General features: G+C 34.6%; 2 protein-coding genes across 2 annotated transcripts; one reads left to right on the top strand and one right to left on the bottom strand.

Annotated features, from left to right (window-relative positions):
• The first annotated feature begins 1,437 nt into the window (after nucleotides 1-1,437).
• Nucleotides 1,438-2,505, top strand: LOC110627689 (transcription factor HEC3). Its single transcript, XM_021774035.2, has one exon. It carries the CDS (start codon nucleotides 1,585-1,587, stop codon nucleotides 2,263-2,265), a length of 681 nt encoding a protein of 226 aa, XP_021629727.2. The 5' UTR covers nucleotides 1,438-1,584; the 3' UTR covers nucleotides 2,266-2,505.
• A 1,444-nt stretch (nucleotides 2,506-3,949) lies between these two features.
• On the bottom strand, nucleotides 3,950-15,036 carry LOC110628249 (bifunctional aspartokinase/homoserine dehydrogenase 1, chloroplastic). Its single transcript, XM_021774818.2, has 18 exons — nucleotides 14,533-15,036; nucleotides 13,269-13,336; nucleotides 12,786-13,160; nucleotides 12,193-12,281; nucleotides 11,799-12,102; nucleotides 11,563-11,615; nucleotides 11,260-11,474; nucleotides 11,065-11,152; nucleotides 10,870-10,983; nucleotides 10,302-10,400; nucleotides 9,982-10,176; nucleotides 9,086-9,168; nucleotides 8,539-8,764; nucleotides 6,337-6,482; nucleotides 5,728-5,863; nucleotides 5,216-5,299; nucleotides 4,896-4,988; nucleotides 3,950-4,420 (listed from the first exon to the last, which is right to left on the bottom strand). Exons 1-18 carry the CDS (start codon nucleotides 14,673-14,675, stop codon nucleotides 4,175-4,177), a joined length of 2,757 nt encoding a protein of 918 aa, XP_021630510.1. The 5' UTR covers nucleotides 14,676-15,036; the 3' UTR covers nucleotides 3,950-4,174.
• Nucleotides 15,037-16,033: the final 997 nt, after the last annotated feature.

Genomic DNA, 16,033 nt, shown 5'->3' with positions numbered 1-16,033 from the left:
GCCAATTTTAATCATTAAGAATTAAAGAAGCTGGTCGAGCTTCTATTCATGATGCTATCAACTTTTAACTGGGAACTAGCTAGCTAACAGCTGTGTATGCATACACTAACAAATTCTCTCTGTCTAATGATAACCCATGAACCAGGAGGAGGATTTAGCCACAGAAAGTTAAGGGTTTTCAAAATAATCCATTTGATTTAATTAATGAGTCTGAATATGCAGCTGGTATACGTGTATATTTGTGGTGAATAAATGCAACGAATCACATGCTGAGCTCTGCATTTATTTAATTTAATGCGTTTCAAATTGGAAAGTCTCATTGCTTTCCATAATGTGAACTCAGCTGCTTCTCCTTTTTCAAAGATGGTTAGTTCATGTATACGCTACTCCTTCCTCTATATATTACTTTTCTTCTTCTTCTTCTTCTTCTTCTTCTTCTTCTTCTTCATTTTCTCCAATTTTTTCTTTCTACACCATTGTTTCAGAATCTCATCAACTTTGATTAATATCTGTTACAAAAATGATATACACATCTTTAGAACCCTAATATTATTGTTATGGTAATTTGGCCTTCAAACATCAACAGCTTACGTATATAATTTCACTTATAATAAAATTAATTTTACATGTAAGAAGAAATTAACAATCTTCAAGTACATTTCTATCTATGTGAAACTTTAAATTGTTTCAGATTTTCTGTTCCATCAAATATAAACAGTCTCAAATGTGAATGATTTGTGAACCTTAATACATACTTTGACTTTAAAAAAATACTACAAAAATTATTGATTGATCTTCTGTAAAAGGCTGATCAGGAAAAGGGTTTTATCAAGCTTTGAAAAAGTAAAAGAAAATAAGAGAAATAAGTCTCAAGAATTAATAGTGCATATAGAGAGAGGTGTATGTTGCCATATGCAATGAATTCATTTGATAAAAAAAATGACACAAATATTAATGATCAAGAAGTTACTTTTGAAAAACCAAACCAATTCCTTCAATTCACTTCCCATATTGGCTGAAACAAAGAGAAGATATCATTTCAAAAAAACTAAACCTTTGCTCAGAAGGCTAGGATTTCAGTGCTGGAGTTGGCCTGCTAAACCCATATTAAAAAGCAATATGGGAAGAAAAAAAAATAATAACTATGTGTCAAGTTTGCTAGCTACAATTCCTTAGGTGCAATTCTTGGCTCTCTATAGCTATAGGGTTCTTTCCAGAAAAGAAGAGAATCTCAACCCTTGATCATTTGATTTGTAGCTATAAGTTCAGCCACCCTCTAGCCCTACCTATCTATTTTCCATTTATTAATTAATTTCTCATTTCTTTTTCAATACCAAATTTTTGCATCATATCTCTCTCTCTCTTATACTTGGCATTTGCCTTGCAGCTTCTCAAAGTTTCAGCCTTCAGAAATCCCTTAGGAGGTTTTTCTTTTATCATTATAGACAAACCCTTAATGTTAAATGCTTTCATAGTGATGAGTATTTATTTCTAGAGTCAGAAACCTCTTCAAGATCTTTAGTTCTTTTCTTTTTTCTTCTTCTTTTGTAAGGAAATCACCCAAGAAAACCTAATCTTTTTATCATGGATATCAACGCTTCTAAGTTCATAAACCAAACTTCAAGCCTTGAAATGTCCATGGAAACCCAAATCTTCCAAGACCAAATTCCTTTCACTTCATTTTTTCCTGCAGGTTTCTCCCTCCAAACACACCAAATACTTTCTTCTTCTTCTTCTTCTACTTCAATCCCCATCTCAGCCCTTCTTGGTGACCACATAAGCATAGGAAATGATCACATGGAGGAGGAGGAAGAACCAGAGGAAGAGCTAGGAGCCATGAAAGAAATGATGTACAAAATCGCAGCTATGCAGCCTGTGGACATAGATCCAGCAACAATTCGCAAGCCTAAAAGACGAAATGTAAGGATAAGCGACGACCCCCAGAGCGTAGCAGCACGTCATAGAAGAGAGAGAATAAGCGAAAAGATCAGAATTCTGCAAAGGCTTGTTCCTGGAGGAACAAAAATGGACACTGCCTCCATGTTAGACGAAGCTATTCTTTATGTCAAGTTCTTGAAGAGACAGATTCGTTTACTCCAATCTAATCAAAACCCACCAAGCATTGGAGGATGGAGACCTCTTGCTTCGACCACATCGTCACCCCTGGAGTCTCCAGCAGCAGCAGCAGGCCCTGGAAACGCTCTTCTCAGTAATGGTGGTGAGCCTGGAGCTATGTGCTTCAATCATGAGGTACTCAGTGATTAGAGGGTAATTATTAAGCGTTAATCATTGTTGAAATTGTGTAAATGATTTAAGGAGGGTGTCATGTGTGAGAAAAAAAAAAAAAAAAAAAGCTGTTAGGATATTGTTGACTATAATGGTCTGTGGAATAATCATAACGGTTGGCTCCAGTTACGTACAACCCATATACATATATTATATAATAAGGCCCATGGATTGTGAGTGTTGGCCGGAAAGTTTGTTTGGCCGACTCTCTTCCGGGAATAAAACACTGACGTCAGATGACTTTTTCAATATTATCTTCCTTCCCCTTTCTCTCTTATATATATATATATAGTATTCAAAGTTTCATGAATGCATGGAAATGTAAGATTTCTCTTGTATTAGGGAAAATGGGAAAGTAATATATTATAGAGAATGTAGAGAATATTACAGTAAGTCTGCTTATAATTTAGATCAAGGTATTATGGTTTTAGAGTAATTTATTTAACCGAATCTATATAAACTCGTACGGTAAATGATATTATAAATTTTTGCGTACTCATTTTAAACAAGAATTATTCATGGTAGGTTTCGTAACTTAGCTCCGGCCTGTGGTAGAGGCGAAAACTTTATCAGTATGTTCTCTCAAAGCTCACTAGCAATTGAAATTGCTGGTTTCCCTATGACTGAAGGGCAATTTGAATGGATTTTTATATATGTGAAGAGATTTCTCTATTTCTTACTTACTCATTCAAGTTTCTCTTTCTCCATCTTCTTAATTTTTCTAATTATATGGGAGTTTATTTTTCCCCTTTTGCATGTGTGTTAATTTGTATACCTTTCTGATTAATTAGTTCATTAATCATAGCTGTGAGACCAGTGATAACTTAACAGGAATTGAGCCTTTTGATGACTAAGGACCATAGCTCAGGAAAAAATAAAATAAAGATCATATATATGGATACATATGTCAACCATCCTTCCTTTGGAATCAATCATTTTTTAAAAAAATTCAATTTAATTATTTTTTTCTAACAATTTTTTTTTCTTATAATGAAAAAATTCAATTTATTTTAATTTTAAAAATTTATTTTTAAAAAAATTAAAATTTTAAATAATCTTACAAGAATTTATTTGCCAAAAAAGAAAAATAAATTTCATTTCGTTAATTAGTAGAGACTAAAGTTCCATGTCCAATAGGGTGAATATATTCCACTTCGCTAATAATATATTTAACTAAAATAATAAATCATTAATATTTATTTTACTTTAATTCATAATAGAACATTATTTTTATTTTAATTTGGTCAATCAATATATTAATGGAAACCAAGTGTTTATTTGAAAATAATTAAAAACAAAAGTTTTTCTTTCATCAATTATTAACTTGTTATACAAATTTTAAATTAAGGTCTTTTTATTCACACGTATAGCTCTCTTTCTTTTTACTTGAAGGCTATATCCCTTCCTTGGCGTATTCATGTTAATTTTGAGACATTATACATCTTTAAAGCATAAATATAAGTCGGTCGTAGTATTATCAGGCGTGGGTACGTTTAATACATATATGTCAAAGTATTGCGGCCAATCATCAATATACATGTAGATTAATGATAATACATGAATGAATTGTATATCATTGATACTAGAGTTATCACCAAAACTGGTCTAAGATTGAATCTCAGTCCAAACCAATTATAGAAAAAAATGATAGCTTATTTGCTACAAAAATTATAAACGCAATGTAATTGTCACTAACTGAATTGGGGTGAAGCATTTTTGAAATATAGAATAAACTACGGTAGTCCCAAAAGCAATTTAATGTTTTATAAAATAACCTCCATTTGCAATCCATACATTAGGATACATAACTAAAGCTGAAGCACTACCTCAGCCATTGACAAATGGAAGGAAAAACCTAATGGAAATGCAGCTATAAATAATGAAGTTATTATGATGGAGCACCTAGATATGAGGCTAATCGAAGTATGTCGCTAAATATTCCTCCGGCTGTCACTTGAGCCCCAGCACCAGGGCCACGGACTATTAGTGGTTGTTCCTTGTACCTTGTAGTAGTGAAAGCTATGATGTTATCAGAACCTGATAGCTGTGCAAATGGATGGTCTTTCTTATACCTTCGCAACTCAACACGTCCTTCTTGCCTCACCGCATCCACCACCCCAACATATCTCAAGACCTTCAGATTAGATGAAGTAACAAAATGAATTCAGGAGAAAAAAAAAAGGGGGAAAATGCAACGATTGAAATTTTACTCGTTTTAGTTAAAGTTGATTTAGGGTGCATGGCATAATTGCTATCATCTGGTTAAGTATTTTATCGCATTTCCAGCTAAGTAGAGAAAAGAAACAATCATCATATATATGATAGAAATGGTCCTTCAATAACCCTAAACTGGCCCAGAGAATTCACCCACAGAAAAAGGCTTTCACCTTCCCATTGTCTCGATTGTCCATGAATTCCTTTCATGTACTAATGCAAACAATTCCATAGACATTTGGATGTGCATTTATGAGCTAACTGATACTTCTTTCTAAATGGTTTAATCGGAATCCTGAGCATTCTTTGAATGCTTTATTGTGCATAAATTGCTGGTTAAGTTGCCAGTCAGAATCCTGAGACTAATTCAGAAACTAGCAGAAACATATACTTACATCACCAGAATCCTCGGCATTTTGTCTTTCCTTAGCCATGTCTTGGTCAAATTGCGGTAACTGCTTCATGAACTCCTTGGCAGATGCACTGGCCTGAAGGATAATAAAAACCATCATAAGAAAGAAAAACTTGCATCTCAAGTCCAGTGCATGTGAGATGTAGAATGTTTCAGATAATAATAATAACTATAATATAATTATAATTATTATTATTACTATAATAATAAATATTCAGATCAAAACCATCTTGTCAGAGAAAATCTGTCTCCAAACTAGAGTGATTGAGAGATTATTTTAAAAAATAGTAATAGTAAACTTACTTTCAATGGTGCAGGAACCAGACTTTGAACAGGGATATCGGAAAGTTCTAATTTCAGACCACATTCTCTTGCAAGAATTATCACCTGCATATGCAATTGCTTTTAGGAAGAGAAAATGGAATAAACACAGTGCAGAAACAATGAGGTTGTATCAAGTGATCTGCTTATTTCTATCACATAGCACAGCATGGATTTGTACTGATTGATTGTTGACCTTGACAGCTAATTAAATCAGTCACTAATAGATCCTAACCCATCAAACCAAATCAAAACAAAGTGGAAAGGAACAATGTTGCACATACACTGACCTTTAACAAAATTTGACTGACAAGTCTCGAACAAAGCCTGACTAAATCACTCATACATGAGGAAATGTAACTTCTTATACATTATGAATAACATAATCAGATTGATATGGAAAACCACTTGAATGGATGCTAGCCAGTAACATGTAGGCACAAACTTATCAAACAATTAAACAATTAGACAAAAAGAGCTTAGATAGATATTACCTTTCTGGCAACATCTGTTCCAGACAGATCATCCCTTGGATCAGGCTCAGTATAACCTGCCTGCTTTGCTTCTGCCACTACCTCACTAAATGATCGTGAGCCTATGAAATTGTTGAAAATGTAACTCAAAGTTCCACTGTGATGACAAATCATGATAAAAATGTTAGCATTAATATATTCAGTAGTGATAATTGTTAAATTTGAGTCAGACCTAACTCACCCCAAAAGCTAGCTCAAAGAGGAGGATTGCCTATGGCTCATATAAGGGGCACATTACCCCTTTCCACAACCGATGTGGGATTCAACACACCCCTACGCCCAGAATTTTTTACTGGTGCGTGGCACATTTATGGGGCGCCCAACATCGGATGGGGAGGCTCTGATACCATGTTAAATTTGAGTCAGGCCTAACTCACCCCAAAAGCTAGCTTAAAGGGGAGGATTGCCTATGGCTCATATAAGGGACACATTACCCCTTTCCACAACCGATATGGGATTCAACAATGATATTTAATATGCAACAGTTGAGAAACATAAAATAAATAAATAAAAGATTTTAAATCTTTAAGCTAGATTTTCTGGCAGCTAAGGAAAGAAGACAATAATTACCTGAAAATTCCTTCAATTTGCAATATTTTGTCTCCAGTTTCAAGGAGACCTCGTAGAGTGCTAATAATTGGAAGACCAGCTCCAACAGTTGCTTCATAAAAGTAATGTGTATAAGACTGGCGCTGAAGAGCTCTCAGTTTTAAATACTGGATTTAATCCAAAAAGAGGAAAAGAAAAAAAGAAAGATCATTGAAACCTCAACATAATGCATTTAGCAGAAAAAAAAAAAAAAAAAAAACAATAAATCCACAGCGTAATCAAATATTAAAAATGAAGTTCTTAATATCATCTTTTCTCCTTTAACTATTCCTGTGAATAAATTAGAAACCAAATAAATCAACCAACTCATACAGTCATCATTATAGGATCCCATTGACATATATCTATGATATTATTAGAAGTGAAGTGGAAAATAATTTCATTGAGTTTCCTATGAATTCAAGTAATGTTGGTAGTGGCATTGGCATTTGGCAGTTAGGTTTTCCATCAAGAGAAAGGTTGTCGGGAGATATTCAATATGTTTGTATAAGTCCAATCATATCTAAAGCAAAGTCACTGGCTTGTACGTACCATAACAATGGTGGAGGGTAGGAAGAGGAAAGAGTGTGCAGGAAAGAGAGGGAATAAAAACGGAAAACAAAAGCAATTTAAAATAAAAAAGAAATTAATTCTTTTTTATTTGATCAAGCAATAAACTTGTCTTTGGTTTGCCAATTCCAGTCAATGGCCTATAATTGTTGCAAATGGCAAAGGTTGCAAGTACAATTAATAAATTAAATGAATACAATAAATAAATAAATAAATAAATAAAATGTGCAAAACGTTTAGAATTGTTTTGGTCATTTGGCCTCTAAAAAGAACCATCAACAAACTCTCCTTTCTGTTTTAACTGTTAAAGATGGGGCATATCTCCAGCTTTCCAATACTAAGTAGGACAAAGTCCCTATATTTTCAGTTGCTCCTTCCATATTAGCACAGGCACTCAGTATTCGCAGGAATAAATACTACATATTTTGCCTGATTATTTTAGCAGCACTGCAGTCTCTTTAGTATTGTTCAACCAGTATCAGTCAATGCAACAATTCTTTCCTTTTGTCTAATCCTCGTTCGTTAAATTTTGGAGTAAATTACACCTGTCAAAACCTTCAGGGATGAGTTCAAATTGGACTCTAAAATCTAAGTTGTTAGGAATGTCCACCATGTGCTTTATTTGGAATATGGTTGCTTGTCTTTCCAGTTAACTAGTGAATAGATGTGAAATAGAAGAAGAGCACAAAAGAGGAGAATCCTGAGAAAATGCAAAATGGGTGTGTTAATGTCAGAAGTTGAGGTATTCAAATGAAGTGATAACATACAAAGAGCAGTAATGACAAAAACCACAGCAGGAAGAATGAAATGTGTAGGCAACTAGTTTTATGAAAATAAAATGTGTGTTTTATGTGGATTGTTATAGTTTTATGAAAATGAAAATATTTGTAGAGGAGCAGCAGTTAAAAAATATAAGGCAAGACAGTAAGTAGAGGAGGGACAGAACTCCAAGTATCAATCAATTTAATGACAAGGTTCTCTATATGTACTTGCATATTTTAGGAGGAGTTCATATTGGTGAATTTGCTATCAATAATGAATGCAAACTGTTCCTACCCAGAATTATTGGATAACTTAATTGAGGATTCTTATGGCATAAGGAGGAGCAACTTCATTTAAGAAGTTATGAGACACTACAGCATATCTTACTTCCAACAGGACTGTTGTTATTTTCATTATATTTTCTCTTTTGCCTCATTTTTTGATGTCATGTTGTTATCTCCTTTTTTTTGTACCGATGGAGAATGCATTTGCTAAACCTAGTTAATAGGTGGGAAGTAAAATAAAGCTGGATTTGATTAATGTGGAAAGACCTTGCTTCTGACTGACTACTGAACAGATAACTCCAAACATTTCAAACCACGTCTAAATTATTTAAAGGAAAACATCAGGAGGTAACAGAAAAATTAACCTATTCCAATCTCTAGTCATTTATAGCATTAAGCTAGGATAATTTCACTAGAATGAAACAGGAGGTTGCAACCAAATAAAAAGAACTGGAGAAAACAGGATAAAAAATTAATTCAAGCATGCAACATAGGTATACTAAATTGAGACAGTTAGAGCAAGATCAAACCATATCTCTTTTAAGTGTTAATAAAATTAGCATGTTACCTGACCAAGTGGCCCTGAATTAGCCTTCTTGTTTGGGGTTATCACATGAATTCCTTTACGCAACCAATCATAATAACAACTTGCAACATTAGAGTCTGCTGTGCAATCTACCAAAACAGTATTTGGAATAAAATGGTTCCCATGCACATGGTGAGTGAATTTCTCCAGCTCAGCTATTTCACCATTCTCCTTTGTAAGTTCTCTCCATCTTGACAAGTCAATTCCACTACAAGACAAAGGCACTTAAGAATATTGCTCACATGCAAGTAACTCTAGTATTTTTGTGATTAACAGAACAAATACAATGTTAGTCTGGTCACGACAAACAGATGTGATGTATGCAAAAACAAAGGGTTGTTTAAATTTCAGTAATCCTTCACTTAATTGATTAAGCAAATGGTTTTTGCAGTAGGATGTACAAATGGTGGTTATGTTTATGTTTACTCTCAACAGAAAACAAAGCATTCATGTTATATTGAAATAATTCTGTAGACAGTATTATACAGGTAGCAGCAGCAACTTAGGAATCATGAAGCTTATGCCTTACACTTCACTCAAAATCATTCTCCTTGAGCCAATGATCCCCATGACACGCAAGTCAATGTTAAATTCTTCCTTAAGGACCGCTGCCTGCAAAAGAAATCAAAATTTTGTTAAACTGAATTGGAGCATTAACAAGTAAGCTTACAACTTATAACTGGACCAATTTTGTCATTTTGAAGAGAATTATTAGCAGACCACATTTCAGCCTTTTGGTAACTTGGCTGCCAATGTCAAATTGCAATAACAACTGAAATTATCATAGCCTTTAGTCTCTAATGCATCTCCCGGAAGCTACTTCATTTTCCTCTATGCAGGTCAGGCTTCACAGCCATTTACAACAGAAATGTTACGTGGGACCTAGGGACTCCCATCCTTAGAAACAGTATGAGACAAATGAATTGTAATTCATGAGGATCAAGAATCTCAAAAAATTATCCAACCATAAGATCCTTAGAGACTTGTCTGTTTTGGATTGAGAGAGACCAACAAATGGCAATTCATGAGGATAAATTATTCCAGCTAATTATCCAACCACAGAATCCCCAGAGATCGGATCTCTTTTGGATTAAGGTTCAAAACTGTTTGGAAAAGCGCCATTAGATCTTGTTTTGAAAATTTGTCATTATTCATATAGCAATTAATTTTACTATTCATTGTCAATATGATAATACACTTCAAAAGAGTTGCATAAAATAATAACTATAAAAGGCTCCTAAAAACAAAATTTTAACAATAAGGATCCCAATGACCCAAATAATTATAATTAATGTATTGTGACCAAATTAGTGTACCAGCTAAGTGAACTAATAAAAGATATAACCAACAATATAAGGAACACCTTATACTTAGTCGGTACACTCTTAGGTGAACTACTGGATGAAGATATAACCAAGAATGTACCTGATCTCTGAGCTGATCTAGTAGTGTGCCACCAATCAGACCAGGTCCAATAATTCCCATAGCTATTGTGGTTTTTGAAAGATAAAACCTTGAGTGTACAGCTCTTAAAGCCCTTATACAATCTTCACGCTTGACTACCACAGTAATATTATACTCAGAACAGCCTTGGGCTATGGCACGGACATTAATATTCGCCTGCATATATAATATTTCAAACTTCAATTGTATCAAAATATAGGGCCAAAAGGGGAAAGAAGGGGGAATTAGATTCAGAACAGACCAATATATGAAATTAATTAATCAATGATCTAAAATTTGACCTTAGCTAGGGCATTGAACAGAGTAGCACTAACTCCAGGAGTACTGGCCATTTTCTGGCCAACTGCTGCTAAAATGCTACAGTTTGGAATGATGGCAACCTAAGAAGAACAAGGTTATTTTGAGAAATTAATGTCAGAAAAATAAGGCGCCAATCTATAGGCTAAAAAATCGATAAATATGTGATCGTACATGTAAAGCTGGGAATAAAGCTATAAATGCCATATAAATAAGAAACAAGCTAAAAAGACACTAAACTAAAATGATGAAGCAGGAACAAAAACATAACCAGCTCATACTTGGAGCTGTAAGAAACAAAGGAAAGGCTTCAAAATTCGAAGTGCGCAAATGTTGAAGCCAAAATCTTATCAATAAAATGTTGATTCCTTTTCTTCTTTGGTTCCTCTACTAACTGAACTAATATTTTCCTAGGTATGGGAACACAACAAATCTTTACCATTCTGTACCATTATGGCAAGGCCAAAGACTGAAAAAAGGGCTATAGTACAGATCCTGTGATACTTATCAATAATCAGGTCCAGCAGTACAAATTAAATAAAAAAACAGCACCTGGGAAAGGCGTCCAGCATCCAAAGCTTGATGAAATCTAGACTGAAGAACCTCAGCAACAGCTTTTACTTCTTTCTCAGGCACAGCAAAGCATATAGAATGCTCGCTACTAGCCTTCAATAAATAACTGCAAATTATTAAACATCTTTGTTGAACTGGGAAATCATCATTATGGAAATTAGAGGATAGAAATACCTGGGATATCATAATGACATTAGCACCAACATCTTTCACAGCACCAAAAATGGCACTAGCTGTGCCAGGAACACCAGCCATTCCAGTTCTGCAGAAGTAAGAAGACAATGAAAATAAAGACAAAATTACATACATATGTACATACATATATATATGAAACAAATAAATGAAATGAAATACCATGAAATGGCTCACCCTTCAACATTCACAAGGGCCACATTGTCTATCGTTGCAAAACCTTTGACAGGGGAGTCCACTTTCTGGCCATCTTCACTCACATTCATAGAAGGCTGGCAGATCATTGTTCCAGGTGAAGCAAGGTTGAAAATATTCCTTATCATGATTGGAATATCATACCGCATAACAGGAATAATAGTGCGGGGATGTAAAACATTTGCTCCAAAATACGACTGCATGAGCACATAAATCTAATCTTAGAAACATAAAGTCAGAAACTAAAACACCTATGAAAGGCATGAGAAAATTGATAAAAGCTACCATTTCCCAGGCCTCTTGATAAGATAATGTCCTTAGTATCACAGCCTCACTAACTGCAAAAACAAAGGGGAGAAAATGATTAGGAATGTTAGGCTTTCATTGAACCTTATAATTAATACCTTTTTATTAAGAAGTGCTATCAAGGATTCTAGTTGTTCTGCAAGTAACACATGCTAAGGTAGATCCCTTCTGCAGAAAAGTGTTCACCATGAACGCACATGAGACCTAGCACAAACCTTTTCTGGGGTCTGCACTGTAGACCCCATCAACATCAGTCCAAATAGTGACTTGTCGAGCCCTCAACAAAGCACCCATTATTGCCGCAGAGAAGTCACTTCCATCCCGCTTCAAAGTTGTCGGAATATTCTGAGGTGTGCTGGCAATGAAACCAGTTGCAACAATTGTCTTACAAGGATTTCGAGATAACCATTCTTCAAGTCTTTTTTCAGATTTCACAAAGTCAGGATCAACTTGATTAGAGCTGGTAGGATTTACAATAAGCACTTCTCTTGTATCCATCCATTTACAATCTAACCCGCTCTGCACAAGAAATCAATAAAATCATACTCAGAAAACATGGACAAGCTACAATTGACAGCTAATCAACTTTATGAGAAAATAAAGAGGGACCTTTCTGACAACATATGATAACATCTGAGCAGACCATAATTCTCCATGTCCAACAACAAAATCAGAAAATGATTCTGTTGCATGACCAGCTGCAATAGATTAAGTTGGTTGTTAGAGGCAGTAGAAGTCCAAATAAAACAATCCTCACGAAACACATTACAGCAACTCATTTTAATATAAAAGAAGCTAGTACACAAAATATACAGCCAATGCATGTGAAATGTTATAAACATTGTTATCTGTTCCTTTGCTATTGCATTCTCAGTAAGTTCAAGAAGTAGATATTGTTTCTTATTTAATAAAACCCTTAATCCTACTTTCACAATCCTCAAGGGTAAGAAAAATGAAAAAGAATGCATGTTTGAAGAAAGACAGATCCAAATGCCAGCAATTGGAAATTGAGGTGCAAGGCAAATGATGTATGATTCACCACTGGCCTCAAGAGCCACAGTTCATACAATCATAACCTGGGGGGACAAAAGAAACAATAAAATAGCACTATTGCGTCGAATGACTGCTCTCATACTAGTACTTCCTTAAGTGTGCCCATCTATCCATTCATCAACAATTTTGCAGAGAGACAAGTCTGATACCTATGTATATCGCATGAAGCATGGCCCTGAGGTTATTAACATCATCACGTAACTGGGCCAGAAAACTAGTGAGATCATCCCCATCAAGAAGATCTGCTGCCGTCAATCTATGCTTTTCAAAAACAGCATCAACAGCAGCAATATAAGAATCATCTCGTGATTGTGCCTTGTAGATGAGGTCATACATCATGTCTGTCACCTTTGACATTGCTGACACAACCACCAACTTCCCTTCTGAACCATCATTAAAAATTATCTCTGCTACGTTCTTGATTCTCTCAGAGGTTCCCACACAAGTACCACCAAACTTATGGACCGACCACATGTTGCCTTTTGGAAGGCGAGTCCTTTCCTTGGATTCATCCAGCAAAACAGCTAAAAGCAATGGAAAAATTCACAAATAGAACAAACTACCATACTTATTAGTTATAAGCTTGTATTTATGAGTTCAAACTAAACAAGAAAATTGAACAGCCAATGCACCTTTAACTGAAGAAGAGAGATGACCACATCCTAACTCCCTTCTTCCCTGTTGAGAAACAAAACTTGTCCTGGACGAAAAGGTCACATGAACCGTTCAGCAGCTTATTCACAAAAATAGAAAAGAATTTTGAGCTTCTAACATAGGATGACAACTCCAAAATATGGATCTTCGTCTGAATATCCAGCATTATTGTAAGTGAAGGATGTAGAGCCTCAGAGAAACATTAAACAACAAAAACTTTGATTTGAACAAAAGTAAATAAAAGTGCTTCCTTCCAGATGCTTAACCAATAACAGGTCTTAATGCTTCTCAGCTCTCACACCAATCGAACTTGGAGCATTCTAACCATCATCTAGTATAATGTCTCATTATAAATAACTACTTAACCAGTCATCTAATGAATTGTGCCACTTACCTTTCGGGATTTTATTTAGAGATCTCAATAATTCATAGCAACAGCATGATCCACTATTTTGACGTATGTAATTCAGTTATCACATTAAAAAGGCATCAAGCTGATGCATTTCCACACCACAATAGTCAACCTAATATCTTCAAGCATTTTAGTTAAGTGCTGAACATTAATGAATATAATTTTTTGTTAATTAAATTGGCTCCTCTGCTACCCCATGGCATCAAACCCATTAGTTCCCAAAGAATTAACCTTATAATTCTAGGCAATTCAACTCTAATTTCTTCTTCATTGACATTTTTTATCTTTTTATTTTCTGATGAGCAACATTGCATGGGCATGCTAAGAATTTTATAATTATAACCTTTTCTTTTTTTTTTCCTTTAGTAGTTTTCAGCCTTTGTGTTCAATTATCAGTATCCTAACCGCATTGAATAGCCTTTCTAAGATTGAAATAAGCTAATAATCAAAAGATCTATAAGGCAACTTTACTGAAAACATTTATGGTAACAAACAAAGGTATTTAGAAGGAATAAAACATTGTATCATTAAGCTTCCCAACTCTACTTCTGGCACCATTCTCGTCGAAATTCATTAAAATAGCTAAAACAGAGTTTAACTGATATCTCACAAACTTCTTTCGGTCTTAATCTGCCCAGGTGGTTCCATGTTCATATTGAATAGTGAATTTGCTAATGTAGTACTTATGGGCTGCAGCCAGAGAATACGCCCTCAGCCCGCTCCATATAAGAATCACCGTTTAGAAGTTTTATGTGCCACCAAGCATGTCCACATCGCCAAACAGAATACATGCAAATAAAAAAGTATATTTATATATATCAAGAACTAACCACTCAAGGTGGTGTCGCTGTACTGTCAAGCGGTGGAGGTGGTTGGCGTGGCTCCTGTTTTGCTGGCTTGTGGAGATGCGTGTGTATGGGCAATGGAGCTGTGGGGTTAGCCATGTAGAAATTAGCTGCGAATATGTCGCCATTCAGTCACTGTTTCGTATTCTCAGTCCTTGTAGAGCGAGCTGATCAGCAAAAATAACGCATAACAGATAGTTTGAGAAGATAAAGATTCATATGATAATCTAGATTTTTAGAATTAAATTTTTCGAAATTTTTGGTGATTGGAAAGGTGATGAAGAAGAGCTGGCAGTTTGCTCGCTTGACGCAGAGACGGTGAAGAGGAGGCGGCGAATTTGATCGACGTGCAGAGTGAATGAAACCGGGATCTGACCTTGGTCGCCGGAAGGAGGAAGAGATTGCGGCTATTTTGCAGCCGTTCAGTGCTGTGAGGAAATGGAGGAGGGCCTGGCAGACACTTGAGGAGGGAAGAAAAAGGGTTAATTAACCAAGTTACTGTTATGTACTTCCATATTTGCATTAAAAAAAGTCAAAAAATTTTAGATCTAAAAAATATAAAAAAAAAAACATGACCCATGATATTAAAACGATTGCACGAAAAAGGTTTATTCAAAAATATTTTAATTATTTAAAATAATTAATAAAAATTAAGCGAAAAACTTTTAATTTAAAAGTCAAAATATAAAAATTAAATTATTAAATTTTAAAAAATAAAGTGATATTTATATATATATATATTATTTCGCTTATTGTTAATCTGAGTTTGGCCTGTGTTTGTCTTGTTTATTTAGATCTTAATGCAAATAGAATTATATTTTAAAATGTAATGGTAAAAGTATATATATATTAAACTTTAGAGAAGGGAATTTAATAAATGAATTTAAAATATAAGAACTTTTTTGTTGTAATCTAAATATTAGATAAATTGTCTAAAATAAATTATAAGCTATTATCTCAAAATAGATTTATGTGCTAAGAATCTAATAAATAAATAATACAGTTCCATCTAAAAAAATAAAAATTTAGACATTTCATACACTTGGTCAATCGTCAAAACTCGCTTTCCTCTAGATGAGATGAGTCTTAGTATAAAGTCACCATTAAACGGGGACAATCCAGCCTGTAATCGTGGGATCACCAACCTGTTATCAGGCAATATCTTTTATCAAGCAACCGGCTATACCGTCGTCGGATTATCAAGAATTATCTCCACCTTCTTATATTATAAAAGGAGAATGATCATCGAAGTAAAGGTGCGCTACTCTCTTACGCCACTCAAGTTTTAGATAATTCATTATATTCTCTCTATTTCTCAGCATACTGATTTCAGCATTGGAGTGGTTGTCGTGGACACCCAGCACCTCACGTTCTCTTCTTTGCAGGTCTAGTCAATCACAGTGTAACTTTATTCCAATCACATCATTAATCTAATCTTTACAACATCATTTGGTTCCGTTGTCAGGAAATCCATTGAATTCCCTCT

Source organism: Manihot esculenta, chromosome 12 (genome assembly GCF_001659605.2).
Source record: "Manihot esculenta cultivar AM560-2 chromosome 12, M.esculenta_v8, whole genome shotgun sequence".
Lineage (NCBI taxonomy): Eukaryota > Viridiplantae > Streptophyta > Magnoliopsida > Malpighiales > Euphorbiaceae > Manihot > Manihot esculenta.
This window is presented reverse-complemented; position numbering and strand designations above follow the sequence as displayed.

Coding starts and splice junctions, on each gene's coding strand:
- LOC110627689 (XM_021774035.2), top strand. CDS start 1,585: ATGGATATCAACGCTTCTAAGTTCATAAACCAAACTTCAAGCCTTGAA.
- LOC110628249 (XM_021774818.2), bottom strand. CDS start 14,675: ATGGCGACATATTCGCAGCTAATTTCTACATGGCTAACCCCACAGCTC. Junction 12,103..12,192: donor TATCATATGTTGTCAGAAAG/GTCCCTCTTTAT, acceptor TTTCTTGTGCAG/AGCGGGTTAGATTGTAAATG. Junction 9,169..9,981: donor TAGATCAGCTCAGAGATCAG/GTACATTCTTGG, acceptor TTTCTTTTGCAG/GCAGCGGTCCTTAAGGAAGA.